Source organism: Micromys minutus (assembly GCF_963924665.1).
Source record: "Micromys minutus genome assembly, chromosome: 3".
Classification (NCBI taxonomy): Eukaryota; Metazoa; Chordata; class Mammalia; order Rodentia; family Muridae; genus Micromys; species Micromys minutus.
This window is the reverse complement of record NC_137972.1, coordinates 49336993-49352245: the sequence shown is the minus strand read 5'-3', so window position 1 is coordinate 49352245 and position 15253 is coordinate 49336993. Positions and strand designations below refer to the sequence as shown.

Below are 15253 nucleotides of genomic sequence, written 5' to 3'. Positions count from 1 at the left end.
TGAGGCCAGCCTAGGATACATAATGAGTTAGAGACAAGTCTGAAAAATCTAGTAAAACACTTTCTGAATAAACAAACAATCAAAAAAAAAAAAAAAAGAATTAGCTGAATATACTAAGACTAACTGCCTTAAAAAGTTCTTTTCAAATAAGTAAGAGAAAAATTTACTATCAAAGACTTTTTTATTTTGGTAAAATATGAAAATATTTATTTAGATTTGTGCTTTTAATAAAGATGACTAAAAGACCAGACACATCATAAACTTTTACTATTTTAGAAAAGAAACTAAGTATAGCCTTTTAAAAAAAAGGAATGGGTTCATTATTCACAAGATGAGTGCTTTTTTCTCTGGTATCTATGTGTAAGACTAAAGATTTGCCTTCTTTTCCCCCATGAATTCTGAAACGAACCGAGACACATGGCAGGATTCAAGTTGTTCTTGATTCTGGATTTTCTCCCTAGAAGACATCACATGTCTTAGATGCTGTGTGCTGATGCCAATCTTTCTATGCTGTTGATAATGCCATTGATTTGGAAACAGGCTGTTGCCAAAGGACGTATACAGAACTCCTTCAGAGATCCACACCTTTTCTTACCTAGAATTTCCATCCCCATCATTTCAAGTAATGTTTTTCCTTAAGATAGAAAGGCAAAAATATTGATGAGCCCTAATTTTACGATTCTTCCCTTGAAAGCCACAAAGAAGATGACTTTGGCACCATTCTATTACAGCATGGCCTTAAGTATCAGTTCCTTTCCTTTTTTTTCTTTCTTCTTTAGAGGAAAGATTTATTTATTTTTATCTTATATGAATGGGTGGTTTCACCCAAGTGCATAACTGTATATCACATGCTTGCAGTGCCAGCAGAGACAAGAGGGGCATTGGATCCTTTAGAACTGGAGTTGCGAGCCACCATGTGAGTGCTGAGAATTAGAACCAGGATCTTCACAAGAGCACCAAGTGTTCTAACCACTGAGTTATTTCTGTAGACTGAGATTTGAGTCCTTACTATCACTTTACCTCTTACTTCATTCATTCAGCTCCACCCCTAATTTATACTTTCAAAGTAGCATGTTCTTCTCCCCATTTGTAGAACCTTTATTTTTGTATTTAGTTTTTAGTTAGCTTGGACATTTACTGATGGTCAGGACTTTTTATTCTTTTTATAGCTGACCACTGAAATCATCATATCTTTCAAAGTGCTTATAAAATATCCACTGAATTAAGAACGTCCGAATTCCTTTGCTTTCATTGTGTAAATGTGTTTGTGTTTGCTTCTTTGTAATCTCTTATGGTAACAAGGTTAGTGTTGAATTCTCCTTTCTCCAGCTTTAGCCTCCCAAGTCCAAGGATTATCAACATATGTCAACAGGCTCAGCTTTTGTTCATAGTAAAATAAAAGCTCTTCACAGTAATAGTGGGTCTTAGTGATCCAGCCTCTGGTCACTTTTCTGATTTTATTGCTTATTATTTTCCTCCTGCAAACTTCATTCCAGCCTTGACCTTTCAAAAAATAGTCATACTCTGTAGAAAAGTCTTGCTTGCTTACATTGAGGTACTGTTTATCAGTAGAAGGAGGAAGAAAACATGAAATTTTAAAGTGGAACAAATTTCAAAATTTCAAATCATAAACTAGCAGCTATTTGTTAATAGATATTAGAAAAACTGTAAAAAATGATTTTCTATCCTTTTATACTTCTTTTCTAAAACTGGAAAAAAATACTGTTGTAGCAAATTTCTGTGATTGGACTTGGTGCATAGACACAGGGAATAATTATTGCTTTCAGTGATGATGAGTATTTTAATCAGGAACTGCTATGTAATTTTACACACACACACACACACACACACACACACACACACACACACACACACAATTTCAAGGAAAAGAACATTTTTATACTATTTATGTCAATCCTCTACAGATTGATAAAGACAGTTCTGCTGACCCCAGCTAGCTCACTTTTATAAGAAGGCATTACTTATGAAAGCAGAATCTCATTGGTTCTGCTTTGAGTTGTGGGTCCAGCCAGCCATAACTATTCCTCACGTCTGGTTCAGGTTGATGAACAAGAGACATAAGAAGAAAACTCTTGCCATTTACAAGGGAGAAGACCAAAAGCAAAAATGAGTCATCTTAAGAACTGAGGCTCAGGACTGGCACTTCATCCCTCTGTGCATAATCCATGGTCTAAACAAAATCACATGCATGTGGCATGCAAGACATAGATGCTGTGTTCTTTTCTTAGATGAATGAACAAGTTATTTGCAAAAGGTAAGACAAAAGAGATTGAAGAACCAAGGTTGCTAATTTACCTGGCTGCAAAAATATTATAAACAATTATACTTGTGGTAGGTAAATCCAGGCTGTTTTCCAACATTATCTACATTGTACTGTCTTTGCAAGTTTGTGTGATTCTGTTCTTCTACTTCAAATCACATTACTAATGAACTTGATTTTGAGACTTGCGTTTCATCATAGATTTGCTTCGTAGTTCTCACCTTTAAGAAAATAATCACTGTGGGACAGTTCTAAGGAGACGTAGTCTGCTCAGTGATGATGCTTACCATGGGCCCTGGACAGATATAATCATATTTTTCAGTCTTCTGCTAACTATGTTCTTTAATCATTGTCTTATCTCTCATAATGTTATTTTCTAAGCTGCACTTCATTTTGAAATCAAGTGCTAAAAATTAAGAAAGGGGATCTTTCTTCTAGAGAGGACATCTTGAATATCAGAATGGTGGCTGGAATTACAAGTCACTAAGAACTGTTAGTGATATGAAGTAGCATATTTAGGATACTATCAAAATCACTGTGTTTTGGGAATTTGCCTCGTGGCATATTTTAATTACATTTTTCTGCTGGTGACATCTTTGTTCTAAAAGGTTTACACTCCTCTTAGATCAACTGAAATTCATTTTTTTATCCTCAAGGCTTATGTAAGCATACTCCCATTAGGGATACTCTATTTTCAGTTGAGGCATTGAGTATAATATAGTTAATTTGGCACTGGCTTCCAGAATTTGAAGCAAACCTATGTCTACATTTAGTTTCTGTGCTATATGGAATATTTTTATGTAGATGCAGATTTTTGTTCCTATTGCCTGGAAGGATAAATTATATTTTAGAGGCTGATTGTATTAGTACAAAATAATTCACTCTCTAACAAAAAACAAAACAAAACAAAAAACAGCTAACTAAATCAGACCCTTAAAATATTGTTCCAGTAGTTCTGGAAAACACTGGATTTCAACTTTTAAAGATTCATTGTTGAAATACTGTCTCATAACTGTGTTTCCCAGTTTGCAACGCTACATTTTAAAAAGTGTTTAAAGCAACTAGCTGGCTATAAACAAGAACCTTAGAAATAAATCAGTAAAATTGTCCATTAAGGCCTCATTGTCTTACTGATAATAATAAGATCAATATTAAGTATGTTACTTCTTTGGTGACAATAAATATTAATTGAAGGCTTCCTGTTCTCAAGCACCATGAAAAGTATGGCATGTGGATAAACCCATTTAATTTATAAAGCACCCTGTGTAGAAGATACACCAACTAAATTCATAAATAGGCCAAAGTTCGGTGAAGTTAAGAGGCTTTTTAAACAGCCAACAAGTGACAGATCTATGATTAGAATTAAGGTATAATAACTCCAGTCCCTGTGTTGACTATGCAGTGTACAGGCAGCAATACCTTGTGTATACTAGGGTTAAACTGATGATATCAAGTTTTATAAACATTATTGTAAAGACTCATATGTACAGCATATTGAGAATTTCTGGTGCTGGAATCAAACTCATACCTTTGGGAAAATAAGACAAACACTTGACTATTGAGACTGTACTCCATATTGATATTTTAAAAGAAAATACTGTTATATATGTACTATTTCTTCTACACATTATAAGAACTATAATATAGCACTGTACTCAATAAATATTCAAAAAAGGTTTTGTTCTTCAGTTTCCCCTCTACAGTATCTATATAAAGCTATTATTGTAATATTCAGGTAGTTGAGTGTTCACTTTACATGATTCTTATTCTCATTTCATAAGGGTTTGTGAGTTCTGGTGTGTGTGTGTGTGTGTGTGTGATTGTTATTAAGCATCTACAGTCATAGCCATTGTCCTTTCTTCCAGATGTGAATGAGACATTTCCATCTTTTGGTATAACCAGCTCTCAAACAGATCTCAACAGCTTTTTCAGATGCTGAGTTACTCCCACTCTCTCCACAACTGTTAACTATCTCTAGCTCTCAGGGAGAGGTCTGCTCCTAAGAGCCCCTCCCCCATCCATGAGGTCTTGGGCTGGAGGCTACTGCTGCTGTGAGCTGAGGGGTGCCACAGCCATGGCACCTCTGGAGGACAGCATTTAAGAGCACTGCTCTGCATTCTTCAGCTCACGTACTCATCCCACCCTCTTCTGCAGTGTTCTCTTGGATGGAGAAGTATAGACGTCTCACTTAGGACTGAGTACTCAGTAGTCAATTGGTTTCCTCATTTTGACTAGTCACAGAGCTTTTCGTTGATCATTGCTTACTGAAAATAAGTTTCTCTAACTTATAGGAGTGACAGTACCTACATTTAATTAAGAAGGGTGAGTTCCTCTCTGAAATGAAGTTATGGATCATTTTTTCCTTGGGGTGCTATGCAAATTGCCCAGATGGAAAACATCTCTCTAAGGTCACATTGGAATGAGTTGGTTAATTCATTTGGTTAAAGGAACAGAGATGTACTCACCTTGGTATTTCAATGGGGAACTAGGATGTACTGGGAATATTTATCAAGGTTGGTGATTGGCACAGGTGACAGAATTTAGAGGCTTCAGAAGCCTCCAAGGCTCTGAGTTCATTGTTCTCCTGTAGGAGATGGAGGTTCAATTGCTATCTGACCTTTTGGATTCTGTGAATAAGTACATTTGGCTAGGTGCCCCTGGGGAATCGTGCCTAACTTACAGAAGCCATGTTTTCATCAAGAGACAGAGGCAGATGTAATTGCATAGAAGTCAAGGCAAAACCCAAGCATCCTGGAATCTCCGATATGACAAACCCAGAATGATCTGTATTCCTTCCTTATGAGTTACAAATGCTATTAGTTGAATAATTAATTTCTCCTTGTCAGATACATTCTCATTTATAGCAAGCAATTTGCACTAGAAAATACAAGACATGTCCATATGAAATTCATAGATCTTGAAGGTAGGCTGAAAGCAGCTGATGTATTGCTGGGTGAACTTTGCAATACTAGGAGAACCAATTTCACACTTCTCTAATATATGTCCCAGTTGTGCCTCTGTTTTCTTCTCTCTCCTTAGAAAACCATTGGTGCTCTTACTTTTCTTTTAATCCTTACCTTTGCCTATAGTGCCTGGGGCAGGGCCGAGGCAGAGGCGTCTATTGACAGAGGATGTTTCCCCTTAGAGATGAGCTCCTGTTCATCCACTAGGTAGCGTGCGTGTGAGACGAGCAAAATGATTTGAATGCCTCTCTTTATGGTGGCTCATGGATGAAGAATAATGACAGCCATGTATCAATCACACACATGTTTTATTTTAATCCCTTAGAGTAAAAAGGGTGATGGTCTCACTGCTTCCCCAGTCTGACAAGGAATAGAAGCATGATTTGTGTTACTGGACACACATGAATTCTGGGTGTCAGTAATAGAATCTGAGTGGAGATTTTATGTCTGTTTTGACGTTCTGGGAAAGGTAACTGATTACGTGGAGCCCAGGAGAATATTCTGCCTGGGGCTGTCAGTGGAGCAGAGGCCAGGAGAGGGCATAGATGCCAATTCTTATGGATGACTTGTGGGAGAAATGGTCCCTCTGCCCATCTCTCAGGTAGTGATACAGATCCAGTAAGTGTTGCCATAAGAGAAGTCTTGTCTTTTCTAGGTGAGAGCAGTCAAGAACAGAGGAAGAGCATTCTGTCTGTTTAGTTCTTCCCCATGAAATATCCAAGGATGGACATGATGCTCTTCTAGGTTCCTGTTTCATAGAAAAAGCTGGGCATGCGCACATGGATACACTTGCACATAGCTGTTTAAGGGAAAGGTTTAGCTAAAAGAATAGACTTTGGAGGCAGAAATTCCTAGTTCAAATATTGACAACATCAATTCCAGCTCGAGGACTCTGGGCTTCCCCTATAATTTTCCTGGAACTTGGTATTTTTGTTAGAAAACCTGACATTCCTTAGTTCCATTTTCTTCAGAAACAGAACTTGAGTTAAGAACTCAAGGATTGTTTTTTGAAACAGTTACAGAAAATATATGTGAAAAAGGTGCAGAAAGTAAAGAGAGCCAATGAAGGATGTATTCTCACACTAGCTTGTTTTAGAAACTAGGAATTGAGACTAGGCCTGAAATTTGGGCTTTGTCTATGTCAAGGGTCAGACTGAGGGACTCTTTACTGACTCTTTCCAGGTAGCAAATGGAGTATAGTCTTTGCATATCCTACATTTGGGTAAAGGGTACCCTACATTTGGGTAAAGTATTTCCAGGACAGTAAGAGAAAGTGCCTCTGTAGTAAGAAATGAGAAGATGCTGGACCAGGTCCCTTCAGCCTTGTCATGCCATGTAAAGGTCCCTCACTGAGTATTAGAGGACTATAGTATTTATGTCATCAAATACTTTCCAGAATGGCCCACAGGAAGCTCTAACTCTCTGCTAGTGCCCATCTGTGCCATAATTAGCAGAGTCCTTTGAGTGAGAACCTTGTTAATCAACTGACCTGGATTCAAACCCTGCCCTTTTCTGTACCCACTTATGGGAATAGATTTTCAGCTTCTACACTTCTGTGAACATTCATAATTATTTCAGAGCTAGACCTGATTCAGGGATTTACATTATCACTGTGCAAGCATAAAGATCTGAGTTTGAATTATAGCATACACATAAAGGATGGGACACACTGGGAAAGAGAGATATGTAGATTCACAGGGGTGGCTGGCCAGTTGCTACAGCTAAAAAAAAATAAGCTCTGGGTTTGGTGAGTCTCAAATTCAGGTCAAACTCAAGTTCAGAGAGTGTCTCAAATACTATGATAGTGATTAAAAAGGCCTGGCCTCTACATGCATATGCACAGATGAGTACCCCAGCACATTTGTGGGTGCACACATGCATATACCACACACACTCAAAATGAATAGAATAATTGTTTATTCATGGGCCCTCTAATTTGCTGCTTTTATTCAGTGAGGCCTTATAGCCTAATCATTATAGGCAGTGTGTCTAATGGATGAGACCCTGTTCCAGTGAAAATTCATGAAGTATCAAAGATTGCACATGACTTTCCTCAAGAGCCAACAACTCTTTCCCTACACCCAGAAAACATGTACTAAAAGAGCTTTAACTTCTCAGTAGATAGTAGAGAGGGGTGTGAAATGTGCTCTGTGCAGCCCTGCCTGGTTTTGAACATGAGCCTGAAGGGTTTATGTTGTGGAGGCTTTATATGAAATGTTCACTATTTCACCATCTTTCCTCTCACCTATGAAGCAAGCGCGATGCACACACTTACTCAATAGAGTCATCTGGAGAATTGACAGGCTAGTGTTTTATATATATATGGCTTGAAATAATATCTGGCACATTTATATTTGAATAAATGATTGTATTTATTCTACCCCTTTCTCTCTCATCTTTACTAAAATTTCTTGGAATTATTCTATAAAGGAAAAAAAAACTACAGGATAATTTTCTAGATCGTTTTTAAAATTCAGATCTGACACAAACACTTACTAAAATAGTTGAATATACTATAAAAACCATAGAGTTCAAATAAAAGGACCATTTCATACTTCTAGAGGCTTTGGGTTACTCTAACAATGGAAGAGGCAGCTACTGGTATACCACGTGTACAAGCCAATGATGCTAACCTTTGTGGCAGAGTTTACATGGTTTAAATTGGCAGTAGTACTAGTCTTAACCCCATAAATTAGGTATGTCACTTCTGCATTCTTAACCTCTAATATTTGACACAGTGTTTATCATAATATTACACATGACTTATAAATTATCATAATTTCCTGGCTCAAGGGCTTTGAAAGGATGGATGGAAATATTTTGTCAAGATAAGTAAGCATAGGCATGGAGGGTAATTTTTTTCTTTCTCTTTGAATGGCACTATCATTGAACAAAACTAGGTATCTAGTTGATAAAAATGTGTAATTTATGTTCTCCTAAATCAGATTTAGACATTGAAGAATTGTTTTGACAATACAAATGATGCCTCTTGAATTCCATATCTTTCCATCAGTCTGGGACAATTGGAGCTGACAGAAGAGAGCCTCCAAAACCGTAGCCTTTGTTGTGATTTAAAGAAGCCTTTTCTCCATAAATTACAGAGGTGTCTGGAGTGGAAACTCTTCAAGACTGTTATTCATAACTATTTAACTCTCAATATTATGACAGCGTGGCTTTGAAGTGGAATACCCCCATTCAAATGTTCTCTCTTTTAAATTTCACCACACTGGAGCAATTACTAAAAGCTCTTTCCCATCAAAATCTCACCATGACCTCTTTCTCTTATTTCTAAATATGGAGATCTTTCAACCTGACAGATAAATCTGCTAGAGAATTTCCAATTAAAAAAGAAATGGGTCTAGCTGATGGCTAGGGAGGCCATAGGCCCCAGAGGAGAACCTACTACTAATGTGTTAAATGGACAGTGTCAGACTGCCTTCTGAATTTGCTCTTTGGCAATTTAGTACAAGGATGTAACACATTTAACTTACTCTCATCCCTACCTTATCTCTCTTACACTTATGTCAATCCTCAACCCTCCCTGTAAGTTTCTTCCCATATCTTCATGTTTGCTGGTTTTCTTTTGTGTTACACTGAGTTTAACCAGAGTAATAGATGTGAGAGTTGCTTTACAACTCTCCACTGGAGCTTGGTGGACTCACCAATAGTTATACAACTCAAGACAATGATTCCACTTTACCAGAATCTATAACCAATTGCTCATCAGGAAGGAGTGGGACCCCATGAACTCCTCTCCCATCTGTGACTAATTGTTTAAGAAGTCCAGTATTGTACAGGATCAATTTTGTTAACTTCAGCTCCCCCAAGTTTATAGTTGCAATGCCAGTGTTTAGAGGATTGCAGTACACAGTCCTTTCCCACATTTTCAGGCTCTTCACTCTTTCTATCCTCTCTAGTACTGCTGTCAGCATCGGTCAGAAAAGATTTAATTTGCCAAGGGCAGAGACTCACAAATGGTCAAGAGTGTGGTGATTAAGTGACCATGAGGTGATTGTCCCTATAGGATGTCTTTATTGCTTGCTAAACGTCTCATGAAAGTCAGAAAAGGGAGCAGAAAGGTGAGAACCAGAAGATGAGAAACATGGTCTCTTGGGCATGACACAGCCAATGTGCTCCTGATTGCACTGTAGCTCTGTGCATCTGTACCAAAACTATACCAGACTGGATCCATTACCATTTCATTATCCACTCCTCCTGTGGGGACTGATGGGTACTTGAAAGGATTGTCATTTTCTTCAGTGGGAAATTGATACACTGCCCCATCTAGTAAATCAAGACCACCACCCATGCTCATTCATTCAACCATAATTAAACTCAGTGACATACGCTCGCTGTCCCCCACCACACACAGAGCACATCAAAGTACATGGGGGGAAGAAGGAAGGCTTTAGAGGAGATGGATGGGGATAAGAGGATAATGGGATCTAAAAGTGACAGAAATCCATACAAATCTATGGCATTGTCAAAAAATAAAGTGGCTCTAAATAGGTTGCTTCTGCCAAAAGTCTTTTCTTAATGACCCCGGCTTTTGCCTGGTCACCAGCAGGTTTCCATGGCTACTATGAGATTTCTATATCCTTATGAAGCTTTTACACCCTTCAGTAACCCATGGGGAAGGAAGCTTTCCAGTGATCAAAGAAAGGGCATCCTCCGAGAAGATGCACGCTACCACCAAGACATGGAGTTCTGCTTAGGAGGTCTTGTCCCGTTCCTCGCTCTTTGGGCATGCTTGAAAGTTGCTCTACAGCCAGCTTTGTCTCCTGGATTCATACCTTGTTTGCTCAACTCCACTCATACAGGTCAATCTGTATGTCAGTCATTTAACCCCCACTCCTGCTGTGTGCCTGACACAACAGTGAACCATATAACTGTTCACTTTTGGATCTTGCTCTAGTGCTAAAGGCTGACTTTGGAAAGGGTAGTCATGACTCATACAGATGTAATAAGTGACCCTCACAGATATGTGGAAGGTATTTGACAGTTGGTCTGAATGAAAATTAGACTTACACTTGACACTCTCCATTGGCAGGATTCGCTTTATGAACAAAAACCATTTGCCTTGATCTGGACAGGAAACCTTCATGTCATCAGCACCACCCACACTTGCTTTTCTCCTTGGTGATACCGAATTGGTGAAAGGGGCCAGAGTACATCTATACCAATGGAATCAGAGGATCTCTAGGGCAGTGGTTCTCAAATCTATGGGTTGCAACCACTTTGGGATTAGAATGACCCTTTCACAGGGGTCACCTAAGACCATCATTAAACACAGATATTTACATTACAATTAATAACAGTGGCAATATTACAGTTATAAAGTAGCAATGAAAATAAATTTACGGTTGGAGGTCATCATAACATGAGGGTTAGGAAGGCTGAGCACTATGAATCTAGATGGTCTATCATTTGTTATCCGATATCCTACAGTATCTATCCCTGATCTAGCCCAATAGCCTTTGAGATTCTTAGCATTAGTAGATACAGCTACTACAGAGAGGATATTGTGTGGAAAAGGTGGGCCCTCATAGTGGGAAATCTTCTAGATGACCAAACCAAGGGGATCTTGCTATACATTGCTTAAAATGTCACTTTTCATATAGATAGAAAAATTGTCTTTCTCAAAGAAATCTCTTATAATTTACAAAAAAAGAAGTATTAAAAGAAATTTCAAAAACCTTTTTATTCAACTGTATTTTGTATGTGAGATGGCTCTTAAAAAGGGAGGAACCTTTCTTCACTCTCAGCCGAACACTGAAGTTTTTGTTGGTCTTAATTGTGCTCACAAAATTTTTGTTACTAGAAGTTCTTAGGTTGTCATAAGCAAAAGAGATGAAAAATTACGCTTGAGGGCAGAGCAAAAAAGCAGGAACTCGGTAAGTTCCCAGGTGGCTTCTGTGTGCTCAGGCATCGGTTTTCTGCAGTAAGATTTTGTGTAGTTCTTCAGCATCCTTACATGTTTTTACCCGAATTAGCATGGCGACCTTGATGGTGGCATTCTTCTTATCAAGCGGTGGGTTGGGTACACAGACAATAAGGACGTTATTTTTCCCCATTCGGGTACATGGCATATCGGGTGGGATCAGAATGTTCAGGAGTATGTTGTCCAACTTAGTATCCTGCACTAAGAGCCGCGTCTTCTGATCGGCTGTGGATTTTAAATAAAGCATGCCAACACCTTTTTCTTTAAACTCGTTGTCTTTCTTGTAAAATAGTTTACACTTCTTGCAGTAGAAAGCACTCTCCTCCTTCTCTTCCTCGAGGAGCGCTTTGGGTGGCTCATCCCTTTTACCTTTGCACTCATTTCTGCTGCCTTGTGCAGGCATCTCCAGAGCTTTTGCAGACGCTGGCTTCCTCTGGGTTGCCCCTTTCCCGCTTACGTTGGAGCTTCTGGTGGATGAAGAAACTCCGTTCATGGAACCAGAGTTTAAGGAACCCCAAACTGGGGTTCCTAGGTTTTTGCCAAGGTTACATGAGGTACCTGTTGCTCCCTGTGCTGGCTCAGCTTTCTTCTCACACATAAACTCAGTCTTTTCAGATGTGATCAACTCTGGCTGTAGCTCCGTGGCAACAGCTAGGGAAGGAGGCTGTGTCTCAACCAAGCCTCTGTTGGGCTCACTTTCAGAAAGACAGCCACAGCTGCTATGAAGCTGCCTTTCAATGGCGGCCAAGTATTTCTCATACTGCTTAAACACAGGCGTCAGATCACAGAACGGATTCGCGTTCACGTGCTTCACTATCCAGTCCCGGACAGAGCAGTTCAGGCCAGTCAACTGCCTGTGGTAGACACTCCCTGCGCAGGCTTGACTAAAGGCAAGGTCCGGAGAGACAGGATGCTGACTGTGGACATTAGTCTGGGGATCTGAGATCTGCTCCTGGTCCAAAGAAGGGGGTTCATTTGCAGCAACAGATCCCAAGGCTGCCTTGGGCTCTGTTGCAGCCCTGGCTGTGTTCCTTCTGGTTGTCAATGCTTCCAGAGGCTTCTCTCCAGGGCCACCGCTAAATTTTCCTGTTCTGGAAGGCATAGTCAAGCTTTTAATCCCTCTGGAAGTCCCTTTACCATCAGACTGGGGTCGGGCATGTCTCCGCTTGGCTCTCTTTATAGTTCTATTCCTCAGGATGTCCTCACTGGCCAGTGAAAATGTTCCCTCCTCTTCAGCGTCTCCTTGCCAGTTCCTGCCCGTCACTTCCTTCTTGGCATTTTTTTTGGCCATGTATTTTTGGACTCTCCCTCAGCGTCCCACAGCTCTCCGTAGATCCAGGGAGCTGTCTCTGTTGGGAGCCTGGAGGGATTTGGTGGTCAGCAAGTCTGGCGTCTCCAACAAATGTCCATGGTCCTCCTCTGTGTCCTGCACTGAGCGGAGGGATGTCTGTCTGGGCTTGATACCACTTGGCGACGAACGGCACAGCACAGCTCGCTCCAGCTTGGAATCTCGGGGCTATTTAAATTTTAACGGATCTTATTCAGGACCCTGGTCAGCGTGCGTGAGAAATGTGAATATTCAAAAGGAAATCAAGTAAACTCTACTACTATTTTTCTTTTTAATAGGAATGAAAACAGCATCACACCTGCCTTTTAGGATGCCTTGCCATCCTTAAACATTGTTGTCCACTTTTAAGGTTTATGTTGTGTGTGTTCTACTTTACCAAGGGAATTGGTTCCAGGCCCTCAATGAATGTCTGCAACTGTAGATATCACCGAATTAACTTTGTGGACATATGTATGTGTTTGGGAATGCACACTTATCGTTAGTATGTATGTTAAATATAAGCTCTGGTTACTTTTGTGAGTATATACCCGGTAAAATAGTTTTTGAATCAGGTTTAAGATACCATCGACAGTAATAAAGTACTTTAACAAAGTTATTTGAAACTCAGCTGGTATACATTTTTAAAATTTTTCATTGAGTATTTTCAGACTACAGTTAGCTGCTCATAATGAACCATGGCAAGTGGAGGGGCATTTTAGAGAGGCCTACTGAAATTGCTCTCTTCTCAAGGTGGCTGCGGCATCTGCATTTGGCATTTATTGTATGACATTTTATTTCTTCATAATATGTGTGATGTGGAGTTACCCAAGTAATTGGTGAAGCTTCCAGCAGTGCAGGGACACTTCAAATAGTAAAATCACTATAAAATAAATCTGTACTTTAAAATGTATCAAGATAGCCATCAGAGACACCTGGAATTTTCTGGATTTCCTCTAACTTATTTGGCAGTGAAAACAACTGGATTATAGCAAGGAATAAAAACTATGCCTTGTGGCCCGGTATGTGCTTACAAATAAAGTTTTAATTAAATTCATTACTTGTTGTCCACAGCTGTGTTTACACAACAGGGACAGTTACAATGGACACTGAGTTTCCGTGAAACCTCAACCATTTATCATTCATTATTTTCCAGGCAAAGTTTGCTACCCTGGTGAGTTGTAGAAGTGGTTTGCATTAGTGTAATTTGCTTTTTATTCTTTTGCACAGCAAATATTTAACTCAGCTACTAGATTTTTATTCAAGAACCTTCACTGAAAACAAAACATCAAACAAACGGGATCTCAGGGATAGGCAAGGGTGGAAGGAAAGGGGGCTGGATCACTGAAAAGATACCTATCATCTTTAGTGGCAAGTTTGAGACCTCTGTGGACAAAGCACAGAAAATATATAAAGCTTATCAGCTGAGATTGTGTGGAGAATGGAAATATTTATTTCCCAACCTCAAAATGCCAGTTGAAAGCTACTCATGGATTGAAGAACAGAAGTCAGGAAGTCCAGTGTCTACTGTTCTTTATGTAGTCAGAGCTGCCATAACAATAAACTTTCCCTCATCGTATCTTACTCCTTCCCCTATCCAAAGGTACAAGTCTGAAGACACATTAGGGGGCAGTCCTCATCAAACCATGCTAAAACTTGACCTCGGTTACAGACCTTCGGGTAGACCTCCAGGCCTTTTACTCAGTTCTTAAGCAGAAAGAGGTAGCTATGTTTTGGGCTTTGTTGTTGTTTTGTTTTGTTTTGCTTTGTTTTGTTTTTTTTCCATCACATTAGATTTTTCCACCCTTCACCCCCACTAGTTTCCAATCTGATCTTTCTTTCATTTGCAAAATCTCTTTTGCTATTACTCACATCTTGGCTTTCTTCCTTGCCCTGGACTAGTATTGTAGCCCTTTATTCTGTCATTTCCTTCTCATGGAGATACTGGGTGCCACTCTGGGATTCCATAAGCATTTCAATCACCATTTCCAATGTGTTTATTAGGTGCCAGAAAGATAACACAAAACTTCTCCTGCTATGCTCCATTCCAGTTTAACTCAGGTAAGAGTCCTGGCAATTCTGAGCATAGCATACACATATGTCCAACCAGTAAGGACAATTGTATTTGAGTTGGTCAGTTTCAAGCTTCTAAGCTTATTTCTAACTCCTAATCCCCTGCCATGTATTTGTGATTTTTGCATATGTATTTACATGTGTCTGGAAGTACTTCTGTGTGGAGGCTCAAAATTGACATCTTTGTGTCTACCAGACTTATTTTCCACACTTATTGAGACAGGTACTCTCCCTGAACTCTTCAAGAGATGAATCATCTATTCTAGGTAGTCTAGATAGTCAGCTTTCTCTGAGGTGGGGGATGGGGAACGTCCTATGTCTCTGTCTTCCAAGTGCTGATATTATATATAGCTGTTATGCTATGCCTGCCTTAAATTTCAGTCATTTCTGGAGATCTGATCTCTAGTGCCCAGGCTTGTGAGGGTCGTATCCCATACACAGAAGTCTCTCCATGGATCAATTCTAAAGACGCTTTTATTGCGGTTAGTAAGATGATGTAGCAGGGAAAGGCATTTGCTGCTGGATAAACCCAAGTTCAATATCATCAGTCCCAGGGATACACATGGTGGAAGGAGAGACATACTCTTATAAGTTGTCTTTTGCCCTCTACAAGTGTGTAAGTTTGCACACACACACACACACACACACACACACACACACACACACACACA

At 39.5% G+C, this 15253-nt stretch overlaps 2 protein-coding genes across 2 annotated transcripts in view; one reads left to right on the top strand and one right to left on the bottom strand.

Moving 5' to 3' along the window:
* The window catches only part of TAFA1 (TAFA chemokine like family member 1), a gene marked incomplete at both ends in the record, with an annotated part of 484019 nt that overhangs the window by 37831 nt on the left and 430935 nt on the right, over positions 1–15253 (top strand). The window lies entirely within an intron of this gene.
* LOC308418316 (nuclear pore complex protein Nup50-like) lies at positions 11166–12476 on the bottom strand (the record flags this gene model as incomplete). Its single annotated transcript, XM_080913707.1, has 1 exon — positions 11166–12476. One exon carries the CDS (start codon positions 12474–12476, stop codon positions 11166–11168), a length of 1311 nt encoding a protein of 436 aa, XP_080769833.1.